The sequence below is a fragment of the Pristis pectinata genome, chromosome 38 (assembly GCF_009764475.1).
Source record: "Pristis pectinata isolate sPriPec2 chromosome 38, sPriPec2.1.pri, whole genome shotgun sequence".
Classification (NCBI taxonomy): Eukaryota; Metazoa; Chordata; class Chondrichthyes; order Rhinopristiformes; family Pristidae; genus Pristis; species Pristis pectinata.
This window is the reverse complement of record NC_067441.1, coordinates 9,032,850-9,056,597: the sequence shown is the minus strand read 5'-3', so window position 1 is coordinate 9,056,597 and position 23,748 is coordinate 9,032,850. Positions and strand designations below refer to the sequence as shown.

The 23,748-nt window shown below is 48.9% G+C and overlaps 1 protein-coding gene across 1 annotated transcript in view; it reads left to right on the top strand.

The window, feature by feature from the left end:
* The first annotated feature begins 3,421 nt into the window (after positions 1-3,421).
* ppp2r5b (protein phosphatase 2, regulatory subunit B', beta) overlaps positions 3,422-23,748 on the top strand; it is an 80,419-nt gene continuing 60,092 nt past the window's right edge. The window contains 1 exon segment of the mRNA XM_052045186.1: positions 3,422-4,633. Coding sequence (XP_051901146.1) covers positions 4,474-4,633 — 160 coding nt within the window. The 5' untranslated portion in view covers positions 3,422-4,473.

The window sequence follows — 23,748 nt, the reverse complement described above, 5'->3', positions numbered from 1 at the left end:
TAAGCGGCGTAATTGTACCCGCCTCTCCCATCTTTCTCTGACAGTTCAGTCCATATACACATCACTTCCAGCGCGAAGAACTTGCCTCTCTGGTTCCTTTTAAATCTTTCACCTCTCACCTTAGACCTATGCCCTCTAATTTTTAGTTCTCCTTTCCTGAATAAAAGACTATGTGTGTTTTCCCTATCTACATCCCTCATCATTTTATACACCTTGGACTTTATTCTTTGGAATGTAGGAGATTGAAGTATGACCTTATATACTTCAATCTCCTACATTCCAAAGAATAAAGTCCAAACCTGCCCAACTTCTCCCTGTGACTCAGGCCCTCGAGTCCTGGCAGCATCCTCGTAAATCCTCTTTGCATGCTTTCCAGTTTAATGGCGTCTTTCCTATAATAGGGCGACCAAAACTGTACATAGTACTCCAAGTGCGGCCTCACCAATGTCTTGTGCATTACAACTGCAACATAATGTTCCAACTTCTATACTCAGTGCCCTAACTGATGAAGGGCTTCTTCACCAGGCACGGTAGTGTAGCGGTTAGCGTAACGCTATTACAGCACCAGCGACCCGGGTTCAATTCCTGCCACTGTCCGTAAGGAGTTTGTACGCTCTCCCCGTGTTTGCGTGGGTTTCCTCCGGGTGCTCCGGTTTCCTCCAACATTCCAAAGACGTACGGGTTAGGAAGTTGCGGGCATGTTATGTTGGCGCCGGAAGTGTGGTGACACTTGCGGGCTGCCCCCCAGAACACTCTACGCAAGATGCATTTCACTGTGTGTTTCAATGTACATGTGACTAATAAAGGTATCTTATCTTACCTCTGTCGCCACTTTCAGGGAACCATGTAGTCGTACTCCCTCTCTGTTCCATAACACTCTCCAGAACCCTGTCATTAACTGTGTAAGTCCTGCCCTCGTTTAACTTAGGATGTTTCACTTTGAACTCATCTGAGTTAAATTCCATCTGTTATTCCTTGGCCAGGTGATGTAGATCCTGTTGTAATATTAGGTAACCTTATTCACCGTCCACCCGCAAACCTACTTAACATGCCACCCACATTCTAAATCATTAATATAGATAACAAACTACAGTGAACACAGCATCAATCCCCGCAGCACACCGCTAGTCACAGGCCTCCAATCTGACGAGAGACCTTGTCAAAGGCCTTGTTGAAGTCCATGTAGACAACGTCCACTGCCTTGCCCTCATCAACCCCCTTGGTTACCTTCTTCAAAGAACTCAATCAAATTCATGAGGCACAATCTCCATGCTGACTCTCCCTAGTCAGTCCTTGCCTTTCACGTTGAAGATGAACCCTTTCATCCAAGATTGGCATTGGTATCGGTCTATTATTGTCACTTGTGCCGAGGTACAGTGAAAAACTTGTCTTGCATACCGATCGTACGGGTCAATTCATTACACAGTGCAGTTACATTCAGTTAGTACAGAGTGCATTGAGGTAGTACAGGTAAAAACAATAACAGTACAGAGTAAAGTGTCACAGCTACAGAGAAAGTGCAGTGCAATAAGGTGCAAGGTCACAACAAGGTAGATTGTGAGGTCAGAGTCCATCTCATTGTATAAGGGAACCGTTCAATAGTCTTATCACAGTAGGGTAGAAGCTGTCCTTAAGCCTGATGGTACGTGCCCTCAGGCTCCTGTATCTTCTACCTGATGGAAGAGGAGAGAAGAGAGAATGACCTGGGTGGGTGGGGTCTTTGACTATGCTGGCTGCTTCACCAAGACAGCGAGAGGGAAAGACAGAGTTCTAGGAGGGGAGGCTGGTTTCCGTGACGCGCTGGGCTGTGCCCACAACTCTCTGCAGTTTCTTGTGGTCCTGGGCAGAGCAGTTGCCGTGCCAAGCCGTGATGCATCCAGGTAGGATGTTTTCTATGGTGCATCGATAAAAGTTGGTGAGTGTCAAAGGGGACATACCGAATTTCTTTAGCCTCCTGAGGAAGTAGAGGCGCTGGTGAGCTTTCTTAGCTGTGGCATCTACGTGATTTGACCAGGACAGGCTGTTGGTGATGTTCACTCCCAGGAACTTGAAGCTCTCAACCCTCTCGACCTCAGCACCATTGATGTAGACAGGAGCATGTTCACCGCCCCCTTTCCTGAAGTCAATGACCAGCTCTTTTGTTGACATTGAGGGATAGGTTGATGATACTCTCCATGCCATGCTGAGGGAGAGCTGCGATGCCTTTCAGAAGAGGCATTACACCAAGGCCACTTTTACCACCTTGAGGCTGTAATCAACCCAATAGCCGCTGCTGGAGGAATTGTCCCCAGTGTGTTGACAGAATCTACCAATATCACTGAAGATTGATCATCTAATCACTAGCCCCGCCTTTGGGAATGTGCTGCGTCCAAATCGATGGCTGCATTTCGTTCATCGCCTCGGCGACTGAACTTGAACGCCCTCCTTTGGCCGGAAATTGCCTTTGGGCTGCTCTGGGCTGAGAAAAGGCGCTACGTAAATGCAAGGCATCCCGGTGTCCCGAGGAAGGGCCTGGGCCCGAGTCGCCGACTGGTCGTCCCCCTCCCACGGATGCTGCCTTTCGAAGGGTCCCGCGCGGATGCTGCCTGACCCCGCCGGGTTGCCCCAGCACTTTGTGTGTGTGCGCTGCTCCAGATCCCCAGCGTCTGCAGCTTCTTGCCTCCCCAATAATTTTATTTTAGATGCCAAATGCTGCTGCTGCTCCTTGTTCCCTGTACCCCAGATGTGTGCTGAGCTGGGTGGTGGTGGGGGGGGGGGGGAAAGGGGGGTTAAGCCCCTTTAGCATCAGACTCCCAGGGCTGGAGTGAGATGTCACAGGGACAAGGGCAAAAATAAGAGAGGCGCCAGGGACTACAACTCCCAGAAGGCTAGGCGCCCGCGCGCCTGCGCGGCGGCGGCGGCGGTGATGTAATGCGAGTGTGACGCTGCGGGTGTCGGGCGCGGCGGGCCAATGGGGAGCGGGGAGGGGCGTCACGTGGCGTGGGCGGGGCGAGGTTACATTGTGTCAGCGCGCGGCTGCGGTGCAGGATCGGGGCCGCGGCCCGAGCGACGGATCGAGGCCGGCCCGGAGCGCCGGCGAGCCGGCGGCGGCAGCAGCGCCCACCCCTGCCCACCCCGACACCCTCCCGCGGCGGCCTGACCCACCCGCGCCAGCCCCGGCCTCGTCCCAGCCGCAGCGCCGGTGGGGGACATGGGAGGAGAGCCGTCCGCCTGACCCGGAGCTCCAGGCTAATGCTGATCCCAGCGAGGAGACCGGGAATACCGGGATAATCCCAGCCGGGGATCTGGGAATACCGAGCTAATCCCAGCGAGAAAACTGGGAATACCGAGCTAATCCCAGCCGGGGATCTGGGAATACCGAGCTAATTCCAGTCAGGGATCTTGGAATCACCGAGCTAATCCCTGCCAGGGATCTGGGAATACCGAACTAATCCCAGCGAGAAAACTGGGAATACCGAGCTAATCCCAGCCGGGGATCTGGGAATACCGAGCTAATTCCAGTCAGGGATCTTGGAATCACCGAGCTAATCCCTGCCAGGGATCTGGGAATACCGACCTAATTCCAGCCAGGGGTCTTGGAATCACCGAGCTAATCCCTGCCAGGGATCTGGGCATACTGAGAATCTCAGTGAGGAAACTGGGAATACTGAACTAATCCCAGCAAGGGAACTGGGATTACCAAACTAATTCCTGCCACGGGACTGGGAGCACTGTGCTAATCCCAGCGAGGGAACCGGGAATACTGAGTTAATCCCAGCCGCAGGACTGGTTAGGGTGCCTAATCCAGGCTAGAAAACTGGGAAGCACGGAATTAATCCCAGCCACAGGTCTGGGAGCGTTTTACTAATCCCAGCTACGGAACTGGGAAAGCTGAGTTCTCTTTTCCCAGCTGCTAAATCGGTCTTCCTAATCCTGGATTCGACTGCAAAGATTGGCACCACCAAGGAATAGCGGCAGCCATTCCAGGATTTCTGGAGCCGTCTGGTACAGTGGAATAAAAAGAGGGGGTAGCTGTGTGAGAGTGAAGGGTGTTTCAGAAATAGGATTAAATCCTGGGAAAAATCAGAGTGTGACGACCAATTTTTGGCTGTGGACTGGGAATACTCAACAGGGTCGGTTGGGAAAACCCAACAGCAACATTCCCAATTTGCCATAAACTCCAGCAAGGAAAACAAAAACTCTGGCGATTTAAGAATATTCCGGGATGAGGACTGAGTTTTAGATATTCCCTGGAATCTTGTAATCGCTCCGGTTTTGGTTACGCCAGAAATCGTGCCAGGGCAGGAGATCGCCGGTGACTTCCCAAACGGAGTCAGGAAACGTTTGTCCCCCTCTCCGGTTGTTCTGCTGACCCAGAGATGGGATCGGTGGGAGAGTGAGCGTGCAGCGTGGTCTTTGTTCCCCGCAGAGAGTGTCGGCTTCCTTCCTTAACCCTTCACGCCACCCACCCCACCTCCTGTTTATGTGCAACCCATGGAGCCCAAAGTGACCTCGCCGGTAACGGCGGCGGAGAAGGTGGACGGCTTCAGCCGCAAGTCGGTGCGCCGAGCCCGCCAGAGGAGATCGCACGGGTCTTCCCAGTTCCGGTACCAGAGCAGTCAGGTGGAATTAACCCCTCTGCCCCTCCTGAAAGGTAAGCCTGTTCCTGCACTCGCAAAACCCCCCCCCCCTTCTTCCTCACCCACAGCCCCCCTGAATGCCATTGTCTCCAGTATCTCAGTCAGGGGGTCGAGTTCAAGAGCCGCAAGGTGATGTTGCAGCTCTACAGAACTCTGGTCAGACCACACTTGGAGTATTGTGTTCAGTTCTGGTCGCCTCATTATAGGAAGGATGTGGAAGCTTTAGAGAGGGTGCAGAGGAGATTTACCAGGATGCTGCCTGGATTGGAGAGCATGGCTTACGAGGATAGGCTGAGCGAGCTAGGGTTTTTCTCTTTTGGCCTGTACTGTGCTGTAATGTTCTATAACTCAGTCCCTCAAGTTCTGGTAACAGCCTTGTAAATCTCCTCTGCACTCTTTCCATCTTAATGGCACCTTTCCCACAGCAGGGTGACCAAAACTGAACACAATATTCCAAATTCTCTTTGGAGAGGAGGAGGATGAGAGGTGACTTGATAGAGGTGTACAAGATGATGAGAGGCATAGATCGAGTGGACAGTCAGAGACTTTTTCCCAGGGCGACAATGGCTAACACGACGGGACATAATTTTAAGGTGACTAGAGGAAGGTACAAGGGGAATTGGAGGAGGGTATAAGGGGGATGTCAGGGGTAAGTTTTTCACACAGAGAGTGGTGGGTGTGTGGAACGCACTGCCGGCAGAGGTTGTGGGGGCAGATACATTAGGGACATTTAAGAGACTCATACACATGAATGATTAAAAAAAAATGGGGGGCTGTGTGGGAGGGAAGGGTTAGATAGATCTTGGAGCAGGATAAAATGTCGGCACAATGTTATGGGCAGAAGGGCCTGTACTGTGCTGTAGTGTTCTATGTTCACCTTGGTCGCTGTTTCCACATCAGCTTCAAGTGTTCGCTCAAGGATAGGCTGGACAAACTTGGATTGTTTTCTCTGGAGCGTCGGAAGCTGAGGGGTTGACTTGATAGAGGTTAATAAAATTGAGAGGTGTAGATAGGGTAGATAGTTAGTCTTTTTCCCAGGGTGGAAATGTCAAATACTTGAGGGTATAAGTTGAGTTGAGAGGGGGAGAAAGTTTAAGGGAGATGTGCAGGGCAATTTTTTTTCCACACAGAGAGTGGTGGGTACCTGAAACGGGCTGCCAGGGATGGAGGTCGAAGCAGATATGATGGTGATGTTCAGGAGGCTTTTAGGGCAGGCACAGTAGTGCAGCGGTTAACGTAACGCTATTACAGCGCCAGCGACCCAGGTTCAATTCCCGCTGTTGTCTGTAAGGAGTTTGTACGTTCTCCCCGTGTCTGCGTGGGTTTCCTCCGGGTGCTCTGGTTTCCTCCCACATTCCAAAAGGCGTTCAGGTTAGGAAGTTGTGGGCGTGCTATGTTGGCACCGGAAGCGTGGCAACACTTGCAGGCTGCCCCCCAGAACACTCTACACAAAAGATGCATTTCACTGTGTTTCGATGTACATGTGACCAATAAAGATATCCTATCCTAGATAGAAACACGAATATGGAGGGATATGGGTCATGTGCAGGCAGAAGGGATTAGTTTAATTTGGCATTGTGGGCCAAAGGGCTTGTTCCTATGTTGCACTGTTCTGTGTTCTTTCTGGCATTGGGAACTGCAGAGAATTGTGTACACAGAGTGCCTTTTATGAGGACCCTGGGTTTAAGTCCATCAGGACCGTGGGACTTGTCAGCTACAACAATCTGCTCAGTGCCTTTCAGTGGTGATTATAATGTTCCTGAGTTCCATTCTCTCTTCTAATTTCTGATTTGCAGATATTAGTGGGATGTTACTTAGGTTCTCGAAAGTGAAGATGGAGGTAAAATATGTTTAATTCATTGGCCATCTCCTTGGAGTCACTTGATTGATACGTGATTATGGAGGGTTATGGGTCATGTGCAGGCAGAGAGAATTAGTTTAATTTGGCATTGTGCTCGGTACAGTCACAGTGGGCTGAAGGGCCTGTTCCTGTGCTGTACTGTTCCATGTCCCGACTGGAGGAACCTCACCAGAGCAGAACTTGAGATAAACCACAGGTGGCCAGGAAGAAGTCCAGCAAATGGGTCGGCGTTGAGTCTCAGTTTAAATGACGAGAAGTTCGCAGAAGGAATCCCACAGATTAGGGTATGGACAGCTGAAGGCGAAGAGAAGGAAGCGTTAGAGGAGCACAGATTTATCAGAAGGTCAGGGGCCTGGGGATGTTGGAGATGGAGTGAGACCACAGTAGGATTTAATATCACCATGTTTCTGTCGTGGTGAGACCGCACCTGGAGTACTGCGTGCAGTTCTGGTCACCGTTCTGTAGGAAGGGTGTGACTAAGCTGGAGAGGGTGCAGTAAAGGTTCACAAGGACGTTTGCCGTGACTGGAGGGCTTGAGTTATGAGGAGGGACTGGATAGAATGGGACTGGATAGAATGAGACTGTTTTCCCTGGAGCGAAGGAGGCTGAGGGGTGACCTTACAGAGGTTGATAACATCACGAGGGGTGTACATAAGATCAGTCTTTTCCCCAGGGTAGGGGAGTCTAAAACCAGAGGGCACAGGTTTGGGAATGGTGGGGGGGGGGGGGGGGGGGGCGAGGAGATTTAAAGGGGACCTGAGGGGCAAGTTTTTCACACAGAGGGAGGAGGGTATATGGAATGAGCTGCCAGAGGGTGGTAGAGGCAGGTACAATTATAGTGTCTAAAAGACATTGGGACAGGGACGTGGATAGGAGAGGTTTGGAGGGATATGGGCCAAATGCAGGCAAATGGGATTAGCTCAGGAAGGCACCTTGGTCAGCATGGACAGGTCGGGCTGAAGGGCCCGTTTCCGTGCTGTATCACTCTGCCTCTATCACCTACTTGTGACTCCTTCTACTTGTTTCATTCACTGTGCACTGCTCCCATCCCAGCCCACGCGCCCCTGCGAGTTCTCTGAGCTGCTGGTCTCCCGGCCCGTGCTGGGGGCTCGATGCTGAGGGTGTCAGAGGGTGGGCTTCGTGACCCACTCTGCATGAATGGCGGAAGGATGCACTGTGGGACGGACGTGATCCCAAGGTTGGGTCGGTGAGTTTGGGAATGAGCTGGGAGTGGATTCAAGCGCTGACTGAAAGAGCCTGATTGGAGATGAGATCAATGTTTGTGGAAGCAAAGAACGTGGCTTTTGCCAGTCAGTGGGGATGAGAGGATGCGAATGCACCAAACGTTAGCTGAAATTTAAATTGAAGGTTCACAAAATAAAAATAGCCTTGGAACACCAGCTTCCATGGAGTAATGCATGTCCTTAAATCCAACTTATCCATGATGTCCACCAAGCTAGTCCCATCTGCCTGCATTTGGCCCATATCCCTCTAAACCTTTCCTATCCACGTACTTGTCCGACTGTCTTTTACATGTCTTGTACCTGCCTCAACCACTTCCTCTGGCAGCTCGTTCCATACACCCACCACCCTCTGCGTGAAGAAGTTGCCTCTCGGGCCCCTTATAAATCTTTGACCTCTCGCCTTAACTCTGTGCCCTCTAGTTTTTAGTTCCCCTTCCCTGGGGAAAAAGACTGAGCATTCACCCTATCTATGCCCCTCATGATTTTGTACACCTCTATAAGGTCAGCCCTCAGTCTCCTATGCTCTAATCTCCTGCCCTGGCACAAGTAGCCAGTAGTCCTCAAGAATGGACCCAACTCCTTCAAAAAAACAAGGAACCTGTGATGGCACTGTGTGAACATCCCTTGTGGTAGACAGCACGGTGGGTAGAGGTAAAGTAGGGGCTGAGATGATGGGGGGCTGGTGGGGGGGTGAGGGCTCTGTGTTTAAGGGCGGATCTGTGGAGACGTCAGCCTGTCTGTGGCACGCTCAGAGATGGGAATTAGTAGATATGCAGGATGGCAACACTGACAGAGCATTTGATGGCGTTTCAGGTTCATTCTAAAGGTGTCACTGGATTGGACGGAGCAGCAGAGAGCTAGCTGATGGGAATTAATCCTGAGAATGATGTGTTTGAGGAGGACAAACAAATGCATGCAAAATAGAACAGTACAGCACAGAACAGGCCCTTCGGCCCACAATGTTGTGCTGACGTAGCTAATCCCTCCTACCTACAGAATGCCCATATCCCTCTATTTTCCTCTCATTCATGTGCCCATCCAAGCCCCTCTTAAAAGCCCCCAATGAATTTCCCTCCACCACCCCACCAGGCAGCACACTCCAGGCATCCACCACTCTCTGAGTAAAAAGAAAACTTGCCCCTCACTTCTGATCTGAACCTACCCCCTCTCAAAATAAGCTGGGATAATATTGAGGAGGAATAGGGGGTGATTCTTGGAATTCACACCCACAGCTTCTTGAAGAACAGCTAGATGTTGGTTATGGAGATGCACAAGGTACTTGCTTTAAAATAATCAGGCATAGAATACAAGAACAGGGGATTTTGCTAGAACTGTATCAAACACTGGGTAGGCCACAGCTGGAGCACTAAGTCCACTTCTAGTTCATGAAGGATGGGGTAGTGTTAGAGAGGGTGCAGAGGGGATCTACTAGAGTTTTGCCAAGGCTGGAGGATTATTGAATCGGATCTGTTTTCTTCGAGAAATTGAGGTGTTTGAAATAGTGGAGTCCCAGACAGACTGAATAGGAAGAACCAATTTCAAGAGCACCAAAACTGCAGGTGTAGGAAAACTGGAATGGCAGCACCCTTGGGTGCATTGATGTATAGAGGCATCTCGGGGTGCAAGTCTGTAACTCCCTGAAAGTGGCAATAAGTGGATAGGGTGGTGAAGAAGGTGTATGGCACGCTTGCCTTTGTTGGGCTTTGAGTATAAAAGTTGGGAAGTCGTTGTAGTTGTATAAAACTTTGTTTAGGCCACATTTAGAGCATTGTGTGCAGTCTGGTCACTGCGTTACAGGAGGGACGTGGAGGCTTTGGAGAGGGTGCAGAAGAGGTTTCCCCAGGATGCTGCCAGGATTAGAAGGTATTAGCTGTGAGGAGAGGTCAAACAAACTTGGGTTGTTTTCTCTGGAGCGGCGGAGGCTGAGGGGAGACCTGATCGGTTTATAAAATTATGCGAGGCATAAATAGGGTAGAGAGTCCTAGCGTAGAATAGTCGAATACTACAGGGCAGAGGTTTAAGGTGAGAGGGGGAAAGTTTAAAGGAGAATTACAAGGTAAGTTCTTTTTGTTTACACAGAGTGTAGGTGCCTGGGAAGTGCTGCCAGGGGTAGTGTTGGAAGCAGATAATTATTGGAATTGGTTTATTATTGTAACTTGTACCGAGGTACAGTGGAAAAACTTGTCTTACAAACCAATCTTAAATTGAAGAGGCGTTGGACAGGCACATGAACAGGCATGGATGTGAAGTTTAAATTGGCATCATTATCAGCACAGACATTGTGGGCCGAAGGGCCTGTTCTTGTGCTGTACCGTTCCGTGTTCCAAACAGAAAATGCTGGAAGTACTCATCTGAGGAGAGGGAAACAGTATTTTGAGTTGATCAAAACTCTGCAGGGATAACTGTCTCTTTCCTTTGGCAGAGGGTTAATTGGTGGGAGGGTATGAGAGGAGCTGAGAAAAAATTATTTCACTCAACAAGTGGCAGGGTATTTTAGCTCACTGCCTGTAACAGTGTTGGAGGGAGGAACCCTGCCTTGTAGTTAAAGTACCTGTTTGGTCCTTGAAGAGACACATCTGCTCTGGAGCAATAGATGAGATGATTTGGGATAGCATTTTTTTTTCAGCCATTATGGACATGATGGGACAAATGGCCACCACCTCTGCAGCATGGGTGGTGCGGACTCGTTGGGCTTGGAAGGGCCTGTTACCACGCTGTAAATAAAATTTAAATTTAAGGAATTAAAAAAAAAATTTAAGAAATTTAAAAAAAAATTAAATTTAAAATATAAAAATTTAAATTTTATAATTCCGTGAAAGCCTTCAATTTCAAATTGTCATTATTGTGTTCAACTTCACGAAATGGTCTCCTCACTGCTCATCACATTAAGCTCCGAGTTCTGCATCCATTCCAAGTATCTACACTCCATTCAATTCAATATTAACAGGATTGCAGACCCCTTGACACCTGCCGAGACCCAGAGCTGGAATTTCCATCTTAAAATTCCTCCACCTCTCTCAGTTGCTCCTTGGAGCTAACCTCTTGGACTTGGTTATCTTTCACATTTGGGATTGCATGTCATAGTCAAAGTCGAGTTTATTGTCATGTGCACAAGTCCATGTGTGCACAGGTGCAATGAAAAACTTACTTGCAGCAGCATCACAGGTACATAGCATTCACAAGAAAAACATAAATTAAACATACAAAAAATATACTAGGAAGAACACAATTAGAACAAAAACAAAGTCCAGAGACGCAAGAGATTCTGCAGACGCTGGAATCTGGAGCAATACATAAAAAGTGCAGGAGGAACTCAGCAGGTCAGGCAGCATCCGTGGAGGGAAATAAACAGTCGACGTTTTGGGCCAAGACCCTTCATCAGGACTGGAAAAGAGGAGGGCAGAAGCCAGAATAAGAAGGTGGGGGGAGGAGCACACGCAGGCAGGGGAGAGGTGAGTCCGGGTGAGATGGGGGAAGGTAGGTGGGTGGGGGAGGGCAGATGTAATAAGCTGAGAGGTGATCGGTAGAAGAGGCAAGGGGCTGAAGAAGGAGGAATCCTGTAGGAGAGGGCAGTGGACCAGGGAATAAAGGATAGAGGAGGGGAGATGGGCAGGTCATCAAGGCGGGGGAAGGAAGCCACAGGAATAAGGGAAGACAAAGGAGTGGGGGGGGGGGGGTGAAAAAGGGGTGAGGTTACCGGAAGTTAGAGAAATCGATGTTGGGTTGGAGACTCCCAAGGCGGAAAAGTGGTCATAGTGTTGCTGTACTGAGGTAGTGATTAGGGTTGTGCAGGTTGGTTCAAGAACTGACTGGTTGCAGGGAAGTATCTCTTCTTGAACCTGGTGGTATGGGGACTTCAGCCTTTTGTACCTCCTACCCGATGGTAGCTGCGAGAAGGTGGCACGGCCCGGATGGTGGGGATCTTTGATGATGGATGCTTCCTTCTTGTAGGTACACCCGATGGTGGGGAGGGATGTGCCCGTGATGAATTGGGCTGAGTCCACGACTCTCTGCAGCTTCTTGCGTCCCTGCGCATTCGAATTGCTGTACATCTGCCCAAAGTTTGTGTTAGCTGGCTGTGTTTTTGTTTCTAACCTTTTCTTGGACAGACCCAGTTTATGTCCTCTTGCGTTTTACAGAATGAGAAGTTCGGAAATACAAGATTTGGAGGGTAGATGCAAAGAGGCTGTTGCCCTCTGGAGGGGGGAATCCAGGTGGGGTGGGGAGGGCGTCCTCAGGATGAGGAATCGACCGTAAGACGAAAGAGAGGAGGAATTTGTGGTGCACCTGCTTGGGTTAAACTGCATCTGCCATTCTTCTGCCCATATCTGGAACTGATATACCCTTTACTATCCCCTTTGACAGCCTTCTACACTATGCACCACTCTAAGTATATCGACAGCATGTTTTTTTGCAGACCACTCAACGATGTATTCATCTTATCAGAGAAGTGTCTTTTGCGTTGGTGGCTGTTTGTGTTGGTTGAGTTCAGTTTTGTATTGAATGTATTGGATATACAGCGTAGATAAGGCCATTCAGCCCAATTGATCTGTACCCGGCCTTTGGTGTACATGTGAGCCCCCTTCCACCCCTCTTCTTGCCCTCCAGGCATATTCCTCCACTTCTTCCTCCCACGAGTGTTTATGTGGCTTTCTCTATGATTCATCTGTTGACCTGTCCCTCAGTGAAGCAGGGTGGTGGGTATATGGGAGCAAGCTGCCAGAGGAAATGGTAGAGCTGTTACAACGTTTAACGTTTAGTGCAGTTACAACATTTAAAAGACACTTGGACAGGTACACAGATAGGAAAGGCTTTGAGGGATATGGGCCAAACACAGGCAGATAGGATTAGCTCGAGCAACTTGGTTGGGACGGACAGGTTGGGCCGAAGGGCCTGTTTCCATGTTGCATAGCTCTATGACTGACTATAAGTTGCCAAGTTGTGACTGTGTGAGGTTTCAGGAATTTGGTGCGTTGGATCAATCTGATTCAACCCCTTTTTTCAAAAAAAAGAATTCTTTTATTAGCTGGTTATTCAGTTCTCTTTCCCGTTTCTCTAGCACTTAGTTCCTGGTATCCGTCTGCAAGTCTTTGTGCCTTCATCATGTTTGAAGTATCTGAATGTGCAAGATATTTCTTCATAGGTGTGACTAACCCCCTGTAGGAATTTGGCAGTTACTCCCTTCCCGAAAAGCGTTGCTCTGTTGTTTACCTTCCTTTGGGGGAATCTTTCAAGCATTAATTTATAACGCGTGGCCTCTGTTATCTATTTAACTCCTCCAGGATTTGGCTCAAAGTCTCCGTGCATTTGGAAGCAATGACAACAATTAGCCGTTGCCTGTTGTTTTGGCGTGGCTCTGGGAATAAAGCCGCTGGATTTTGTGATCTGTATTCTGGACTCTTGCTGCATGTGAATTTGGCACATCAGCAAGATAGCAGCAAACTATTTAAAACAACAAAAGGGATCCTGGGGTATAATCATCGTGGAACGGAGTCAAAAATACAGAAGTTATTCTGAGTCTTAATAAATCTGAGTCGAAGACTTAGAACTTTCAGATCCAGAGTTATGCTGGAGGAATGGAGAGACTAGACTGCAGACGCTGGAATCTGGGGCAAAAAACAAACTGCTGGAGGAACTCAGCGGGTCGGGCGGCGTCTGTGGGGGGGAATGGACAGTCGATATTTCGGGTTGAGGGCCTTCAGTCATGGAATCAGAGCTGTACAGCAGGGAAACAGGCCCTTCAGCCCAACTCATCCATGCTGACCAAGATGTCTATCTGAGCCGGTCCCATTTGGCTCGTATCCCTCTAAACCTTTTTCTGTTCATGTCCCAGTCTAAATGTCTTTTAAGCATCGTAATTGTACCCACCTCTGCAGCTTCCTCTGTCAGTTCGTTCCATATACCCACCAACTTCTGTGTGACAAAGTTGCCCCTCATGTCCCCTTTAAATCTCCCCCTCCCCCTCCCCCCACCCCACCAACCTGGGGAAAAGTGTGACCATCCACCTTATCTCTGCCCCTCATGATTTTATAAACCTCTATAAGGTCACCCCTCAGCCTCCTTCACTTCAGGGAAAACAGTCCCGGCCTATCCAGTCTCTCCTTATAACTCAAGCCCTCCAGTCCTGGTATCATCCTTGTAAATCCTTTCTGCACACTTTCCAGCTTAATGACGTCCTTCCTATAGTTGGACCAGAACTGTGCATGATACTCCAAGTGTGGTCTCGCCAACGTCTTGTACAGTTGTAACATGATGTCCTAACGTCCAGATGAAGGGTTTCAACCTGAAACATCGACTGTACATTTCCCTCTACAGATGCTGCCTGACTCGCTGAGTTCCTCCAGCAGAACTTTTGTTACATTGGAAAAAGTTGCTCTTGGAGCTGAGAGCGGATCTGAGAGAGATGGGCAAGTTGTGCTTGTTTAGATGGGGGTAAACAGAGCAATGATGTTCCTATTGGTGAATGGTTCAAGGACAGGGCTGGGGAGCACATTCAAAATTATGGACAAGAAGTACAAGAGAGATGTGAGGAAAAAACTTTGACTTGGTGGTTAGGATCCAGAGTTTGCTGCCAGTAGGGCCTTGAGGAATTTGGTAGGCTTTGGAGATCTGCAGGGCTGTGGAGGAACAGGAGAATGTGATTGATAGGATTGTTCTACCAGGAGCTGACACAGACTCAATGGGCTGAACAGCCTCCTATACCACAACAAGTCTATGTCTGAGCACACACTTCAGACAGAATGTAAAGGGTTTAGAGACGGGGACGGCAGGGGTTGACTGGAATAGTACCAGGGATGAGGAGATCTGGTTATTTGAGGAGCTTGGCGTCATGGAGCAGTGAAGGAGATTTTGAAGGGTTGACGTATGAAAGGTTCTGAGAGAGAAAATAAGTGCTTTCTCTGGCCAGCAAGTCAATAAACAAAGGGACACTGATTTAACTTAATTGACATTTCTTTTAAAGAAGTGAGGTTTTTGCGCAGTCAGTTGTTCTGACAGGGTAATGGAATGGAATTAGAGAGCTCGTTCAAAGTGCCAGTGGAGAGACAATGGGGTATTTGGCCTCCTCCTGCTCCATCATTTCATCAGCTGGCCTGTGGTTTGAGGCCATGAGCTACAGTCTTAAACGCTGGAATCTTGATGCATTGCTGCTTCTGGACATTTCCCACCCCCAGTCGCCATGCATCCAATGCGGTCTCGTCAATGCGCGGTGAAGATGCTGCTGCTGAAATGTGATCTCTCTTGGCTGATGGGCTTGTGTTCATGTAACTCTCTACTGTACCATCTCCCATTCCTGACACCCTCCATGGCCTCGTCCGTCCGTCCCCACTCGCTAACCGACTCCAGCTCGAGAACCCCTCGATCTCTGCACCAATTCTGGGCTCTTGCACGTTCCCTCAGTCCACCTTGATCTGTCAGTGCCCCATGCCTTGAAATTCTGCCCACAGGCCCCTCCATCTCTCGCTCTTTCTTTAAGGTGCATCTTAAAGAAAGTGTGGTTAAAGAGCTGGTGTAGGAGGGAGGGCTTTAGATACCTGGGTTACAGTACAGCACAGAACAGGCCCTTCGGCCCGCAATGTTCTGCCAGCATGGCTAATCCCACCTACCTACCGAATGCCCATATCCCTCTATTTTCCTCTCATTCATGTGCCCATCCAAGCCCCTCTTAAAAGCCCCCAATGAATTTGCCTCCACCACCCTATCAGGCAACGCATTCCAGGCACCCACCACTCAGTAAAAATCGTACCCCTCACATCTGTTCTGAACCTACCCCCTCTCACCTTAAATGCATGCCCTCTGGTATTGGATCGCTCAATAATGGGAAAAAGATATTGCTTGTCCACCCTATCTATGCCCCTCATAATTTTATACACTTGCAACAGATCACCCCTCAGCCTCTGCCGCGCCGAAGAAAAGAGCCCAAGCTTGTCCAGCCTCTCCTGATAGCACAGGGTTTGTTGGGATTGCTTCTGGCTCGTGAGACCTGCACAGGATGGATGGCTTGCACCTAAACTGGAAGGGGAGCAATATCCTTGCATGGAGGTCTAGTCATGCTGAGACTGGTTTAAACTAATTTGGCGGGAGGAGAGGGGGTAGTTGGAGACTCAGTAATAGTGTGGCAGGCAGGGAGATTGACCTCAATGTAGAGGAAAAATCAAGCAAGTCCAGTGGGCAGAGTAGACAGGCAGGTGAGAGAGTATGGGGGAGCTGGTAGGTTCAATTGCACTCACTTTAATGCGAGGAGCTTCACGGGGAAGTCCGATGAGTTTGGAGCATAGATTGGCACATAGAATTATGATGTTACTTCACTCCTGACAATGTGGTTGAGTGGAGGGTAGGACTGGCAGCTTGTGTCTCGGGCTGTAGAGGTTTTGGGTGTTTCAAGAGTTGGGATGTTGCGTTGCAACTTTCCGAGACGCTTGTCAGGCTGCACCTCGAGCACTGTGTGCACTTCTGGTCAGCACACGACAGGAAGCGTGTGGTTGCGCTGGAGAGAGTGCAGGGGAGATTCACCAGGACTGAGTCCTGATGCAGGGTCTTGACCCGAAATGTCTTCAGTTCCTTTCTTCCCACCCACAGATGCTGCTCAACCCGCTGAGTTCCCCCAGAAATGTGTTTTTTTTCCTCCCACCAGGATGTTGCCTGGGTCGGAGGACAGTGGTTGTGTGCAGAGATTAGACAGGGTGGGCTTGTCTTCCCTGGAATGAAGAAGGCTGACCTGATATAAGAACATAACATTTTAAGAGGCACAGACAGGGTAGATGTTCAGAATCTTCTTCCCATGGTTGAGGTGTCAAAAGTAAGAGGGCGTAGGTTTTAGGTGAAAAGAAGGAGCTTTAAAGGGGATCTGAGGTGTAAGTTTTTTTACACAGTGGTTGTTATCTGGAGTGCTCTACCAGAGGAGGTGCTCGAATCAGATTTAATTATTGCACTTAAGAGGCATTTAGACAGACACTTAAATGGGCAAGGCATAGAGGGATATGGTCCTAATGTGGGCAAATGGGAATAGTGTAGATGGACAAAAAGGCTAGCATGGATATTATGGACTGAAGGGCCTGTTTCTGTTCTCTGAAACTTTATTTATACAGCACGGTAACAGGCCCAACGAGCCCATGCTGCCCAACTACACCCACGTTAACCTACTAACCCGCATGTCTCTGGAATGTGGGAGGAAACCGGAGCACCCGGAGGAAACCCACACAGACACGGGGAGAACGTACAAACTTCTCGCAGACAGCGGTGGGAATTGAACCCCTGACCGCTGGCGCTGTAATAGCGTCACGCTAACCACCACACTACCGGGCCTAAATCTACACAGTTTGCCAGACTTTATGGTCGCAATCCCAAGGGGTCAGTGGGACTCGTTGCCCATTTCAGGCTTTATGTAGCACCTTGTTAACAGACATAGTGATAGAAGCCTGATTGCAAGGCCTCCACTCATTAGGCGTGCAAAACTATGATTGTGAGGAGAGAATTGAAATCTCAGGAGTACGTTCTCCCCAGTCAGCAAAGATTGAAGGGATTTGATGATTTTTTTTTGTTTAAATGTATTATTTTGATGGGACGTACAGGAAAAAATGTCCTTCTGGTTGAGGAGTCATCTTCAAAAGATCTTCAGTATAAAGTATTCAGGGAATGAGGTGAAGGGGAATGAATAGATGGGTTTTCCGGAGGGACTGGGTAAGGCAGAGGCTTTCACAACTTTTTCGGGATGTTTGAAGGATGTGGGAGCTTTAGAAGAAGAGATTTACCAGGATGCTGCCTGGATTAGAGAATGTGTGCTATGAGGAAAGGTTGAGCGAGCTAGGGCTTTTCTCTTTGGAGCGACGGAGGATGAGAGGCGACTTGATAGAGGCATATAAGATTAAGAGGGGCATAGATAGAGTGGACAGCCAGCCTCTTTTCCCCAGGGCAGCAATGGCCAATACCAGAGGACATCCGTTTCAGGTGAGTGCAGGAAAGTTTCGGGGAGATGTCAGAGGTAGGTTTTTTTTGCACAGAGAGTGGTGGGTGCCTGGAATGCACTGCTGGGGGTGGTGGTAGAGGCTGATACATTGGGGATGTTTAAGACTTAGATTGGCACATGGAAGAAAGTAAAATGGAGGGTTATGGGGTGTGTAGGAGGGAAGGGTTAGATTGATCATGGGGTAGGTTTATATTGGTCAGCACAACGTGGTGGGCCGAAGGGCCTGTACTGTACTGTACTTCAAGCAGAAGGGAAGCTGAGAGTAGAGCAGAACAGTTAGTTTGGGATGGATACCGGAAGAGTGTGGAGCAGAAGGAATAGTTTGGGAATGCTCAGGAGGTCAGGTAATGTCTATGGAGAGAAAAACTGTGTTCACCCTTCAGATCAGTTACCGTTCGTCAGAACAACGCCAAGTAATTGACCTGAAACATTAACTTTCTCTCCACAGATGCTGCCTGACCCGTTGAGTGTTTCTGACAGCAACACACAAAATGCTGGAGGAACTCAGTGGGTCAGGCAGCATCTATGGAGGGAAATAAACAGTCGACGTTTCGGGTGGAGACCGTTCACCAGGACTGGAGAGGGCAGAAGCCAGAACAAGAAGGTTGGGGGAGGAGCACACCTAGGCAGGTGACAGGTGAGTCCAGGTGAGAGGGGGAAGGTAGGTGGGTGGGGGAGTGGGGATGAAAGGGAGTGATGAAAGAAGCTGAGAGGTGACGGTTAGACCCGAAACGTCGACTGTTTATTTCCCTCCATAGATGCTGATTGACCCGCTGAGTTCCTCCAGCACTTTGTGTGTGTTGCCCCAGATTCCAGCATCTGCAGAAATCTCTTGTGCGTCAGTATTTCTGGCAGTTTCTGTTTCTATCTCTGCAGGTTGTCCCACCACATTCTCCAGGGCAGGGACAACCTGGGTTAGGTCCTGACTAAAACTCCTTTTGAAATGTCTTGTCAAACACTGGGGCATTTTCAGCAAGGAAACCTCGCCGGGTCATCCTGCCAGTGTAGAAGGTCCCAAAGGACATGGACAACTTGCCATCAATGGCAAAAGAACCATGCAGGCAGAAACTCCATGCAAAGTTCTGCACAAAATTCCTCCGCATTGGAGGGGATCCTAATGTCCACTATGTAGAGACAGAAGGGGAGGAGGACCAGCACTTGGCAGCAATACCAAGGCAGAGCTTTTCGTTCCCATTTGGGATGATGGATGGGCGCCATTGGCTTCTTCTGATCTGCTTCTCCTGAGGCTGAATTTTTGTCCCTGTGGGAATGTAAGATTCATGGCGTAGTTGTTTCTTCATAAGGGAAACTTGGGAAAAATAAAACAGCCATGTATCAAGGTAACTGTTCCTTGTCTATTAAAACACTGGTGATTACAAGACTTGGGATGTCACTTGTGTAGAAATAACACGCAAGGCAGATGTAACTTTACTTCATTCTGAAGAATGAATGTAGTATCTAACAGCTAGGGGGGGAAAGCAAGATCAGATATAAAGTGAAGTATCATTTACTGTTGGTAGGGTCCCAGACTCGAAGCGATGGCTGATTCTCCCTCCACAGACGCTGCCTGGTCTGTTGAGTGCTTCCGGCATTTTCTGCTTTTATTTCAGATTTAAAACAACTGCAGTTTTTTTTCATTTTCTTTTCACAAAATAAAGCTCCCCCTACTCTGTCCCATCAAATACTCCCAGGGCAGGGGGAGCACTGGTTAGACACGGTGTAAAGCTTCCACTGCACTGTCCTGTCACACACTTCTAGGGTCAGACAGAGTGAAGCTCCCTCTACACCGTCCCATCACACGCTCCTGGGGTCAGACGCAGAGTGAAGCTCCCTCTGCACCTTCCCATCACACGCTCCTGGGGTCAGACGCAGAGTGAAGCTCCCTCTGCACCGTCTCATCACACATTCTCAGGGTCAGACACAAAGTGAAGCTCCCTCTACACAAGATCACAAGACAAGGGAACAGAAGTAGGCCATTCGGCCCATTGAGTCTGCTCCAAAGAAAAGGGGAAAAAGAAAAAGGAATGAGAAATTTGGGGGGGGGGGGTTGTGGGGCAAAAAAAACTATTCTAACCCCAATTTCCAGCCTTATCCCCATATCCCTTGATACCCTGACTATTTAGATATCTATCTATCTCTTCCTTAAACGCCTCCAATGATCTGGCCTCCACTGCTGTACATGGCAAGGGATTCCACAAATTCACCACCCTCTGGCTAAAGAAATTTCTCCTTATCTGTTTTAAACCTCTACCCTAAGATGGTGCCCTCTGATCCTGGACTCACCCACCAAGGGCAACACCTTGACCGCATCTACTCTGTCCAGTCCTTTCAACATTTTAAATGTCTCTATGAGGTCCCCTCTCATTCTTCTTTACTCCAGTGAGTACAGTCCAAGAGCCAACAAACACTCATCATACTAAGCCCTTTCATTCCGGGAATCATCCTCGTAAATCTCCTCTGAACCCTCTCCAACATCAGCACATCTTTCCTAAGATATGGGGCCCAAAACTGTGCACAGTATTCCAAATGAGGCCTCACTCGTGCCCCGTAGAGCCTCATCAACACTTCCTTACTTTTATACACTATACCTCTTGAATTGAATGCCGTCCCGTCACACACTCCCGGGGTCAGACACAGAGTGAAGCTCCTTCTGTACCGTCCTGTCACACACTCCCAGTGTCAGACACAGAATGAAGCTCCCTCTACACTGTTCTGTCACACACTCCTGGGGGGGGGGGGGGGGGGGGGGGGGGGGGGGGGGTGAAGGTGCAAGCACTATGTTTACTCTTTGTGCTCTGTGAACACTCCAGCCATTTTCTCTCTGCCCTTCCCTTCCAGCCCTCTTCACGCTGCCTGGTCACAGATCCCTGCCAGCAGGGAGCTTTCCATCACGGAAAAGTGTGACGCGTGGGCTCCTTGTTTCAATTCTGCGAGAGGAAGGTCCTTCCTGGCAGCTCCAGCCCCGCGCACGGTGACACTTTTATTTTTAGAAGCGGTTGGTGAGGCGCCACCTGTTGTGTGTGTCAGAATAAGGTTAGCATCCTCCTGAATATTCAGACCTAACCCAGGAGGCACTTGTGACAGGCTGCCTGCCCGCACAGGAGACCAGCACCTCATTCTGACCTTCCCTTGGGGAATACTGGTCACTGACCGTCCCTGGCAACTCCGTGGAGTCTCTGAATTCCCAGCCAGATTTTGTATTTATTCACCAGTTATCACCATCTCTGTTAAGGCATTTATTGCCCATCCTTGGCTCTCTTCAGAAGGTGGAAGCAAGTTGCTTCCTTGACCTCTGAGTGAGCTGTTGGCTTGTTTCAGAGGACGTTGCTGTAGTCACCAGTTCCATGTTGACTGGTTAAGGACAGAAGGCTGCCTGGATGCAAGTGAAGATTTTTTCAATAATCCATTTGTTTCTTGAATAAACTAAAATATTAATTCAATAGAGTAGACAGAAAATAATTAGAGTCATGGAGCAATACAGCACAGATACAAGCCCTTCGGCCCAACCAGTCTATGCCGACCACGGTGCCCACCCAGCTAGTCCCAATTTCCTGCGTTCGGCCCATATCCCTCCCAAGCCCCACCCCTCCATGTACCTATCTGAGTGCTTCTTAAATGATAATGTTGTACCTGCCTCAACCACTTCCTCTGGCAGCTCGTTCCATATACTCACCACCCTCTGCGTGAAAAAGTTGCCCTTCAGGTCCCTTTGAAATCTTTCCCCTCTCACCCTGAATCTATGCCCCCTAGTTTTGGACTCTCCTATCCTCAGGAAAAGACTGCTGCTGTCCACCTTATATGCCTCTCATGATTTTATAAACTTCTATAAGGTCACCCCTCATTCTCCTACACTGTAAGGAATAAAGACCTAGCCTGGCCAACCTCTCCCTATAACTCAGGCCCTCTAGTTCTGGCAACATCCTTGTAAATCTTTTCTGCACTCTTTCCTATAACAGGGTGACCAAAACCGTACACAGTGCTCCAAGTGTGGCCTCACCAACGACTTGTACAACTGCAACTTAATGTCCCAACTCCTGTACTCGATGCCCTGACTAAATGCCTTTTTCACCACCCTGTCTACCTGTGACGCTGCTTTCAGTGAACTATGCACTTGTATTCCCAGGTCCCTCTGTTCCATTACACTTCCAAGTGCCCTACCATTCATGGTATGAGTCCTACACTGGTTTGACTTTCCATGGTGCATCACCTCACATTATTCAGTTGAACCATCTTCAAGTTCTGAGTGAGCTCTGGTGGGATTTGAACTTGTCGTTGGATCTGTGGTGTCATGCCCACGGTGCTGAGGTAACTGAGACCGAGGGGTCCTGTCATTTCTGGATAAACTGGCATAAAAATTCTCAAAGTGGCATCAGTACTGGAGGCCACTTGGACTTCTGGAAAAAACAACAGAATGCTGGAAGAACTCTGCGTTCGAGCGGCATCTGTGGAGGCAGAAGGTGCAAGTTGACGTTTCGGGTCAAGACCCTGCATGAGGAAGAGGAAAGGTTGCCAGTGTGTGGCAGTGTGAGAGAGGGTGGGGGAGACACTGGTGAAAGCAGATGGGGTGGGGTTGGGAAAGCTGAGCAAGAGGAGAAGACGTGGTGGACAGGTGACACTGCTGCCTTCTATAAGCCTTTGACCTCTGCTATAAACCCGTCAACTCCCACAGCTAACTGGACTATACCTCCTCCCACCCTGCCTTTCCTTTTTTCTCCATGTCACTGTCTCCCCGACATCTGTTCTTGGGATGAAGCCTTCTGCCCCAGAGCTTATTGTCCTGCTCCTTGAAACGTGGCTTCCCCTCTGCCAGAGTTGGAGCCCTCACACACTCCCTCCACTTCCCCGCATCTCGCCCCCTCCCATCCCCAGACAGAACAGAGATGAGAGTTCCCCTGGTCCTCCCCTTCCACCCCATCAGCCTCTGCCTCCACAGATGCTGCCTTACCCGCTGAGATCTTCCAGCATTCTGTTTCTTGTTCCAGATTCCAGCATCTGCTGTCTCTTTTGTCTTCACCTGGACTTCAGGTTTGTTTCAGCCCTTCTCGAGGGCAAATCCAGATAGTCAGTACCCGAGAGCTTTTACATTCAGTCTGTCCTGCAGGTTGCAGGCTCCAGAGAAGATGATGTCCATGTGTAGGGTGCTGTTAGTCACTACAGCACATCCAGGGAACTCCCAGCGTTGAATTCCCTGCACGTGGAACTCTCAAACACCACAGATGCTGTGTCTTCCTTTTTATTAACACCTTACTCCCCTCCCCTCCCTCCTCCAAAATTGCTAATCTCTATATTCTCTTGGATTGCATCTTATTGGAATCTTTTACAACCACGAGATGGTGGACATCTATTTGCCATCAGTAGCCAGCACTAAAGGCTGCTCCACTCATCTCTGCACGTTTAATTTCATTGCTCGATGAATTTTCCGTTTATAAATATTAAAAGTATAAAACTTAATTTTTAAGCACAATTGTTTTAAACATTACTGTGCGAGTAAAACTGATGAGGAAAATGCACAAACTATCTTAAACAAAAGCACTTAAACAATTTTTTTTAAACAAGTCCTCATAAATTTCTTGTACCCACTTCAAAGCCTTCCCAAAATGTGATGCTTGGAGTTGGACGTAACACTGAGGTTGGCCTGCACTAGTGCTTTGTAAATGTTTAATGTGAATTCCTGGCTATTGTACCCTGTGCCTCTATTTATACAGCTCAGGATCACGTTCTGCTGCCACCTTGAAGGAAGTGTGGAGGTCAGGAATCTTGCATTTGTACCTCGTTTAAGTGTAGCATTTACTTTGCAGTTTTTTTTACTCTGCCTTTCCACCAAAATGTATCCCACCTTGTATTTAATCTGTTATTTCTTCTGCTAGAACATAGCAGAGCACAGGAACAGACCCTTCGGCCCACCACGTCTCTGCTGAACACAATGCCGAATTAAACTAAATCCCTTCTACCTGCACATGATCCATATCCCACCATCCCCTGCATATTCATGTATTTATCTAACAGCCTCTTAAACACCACTATCATATCTGCTTCCGCCCCTGGCAGCCTGTTCCAGGC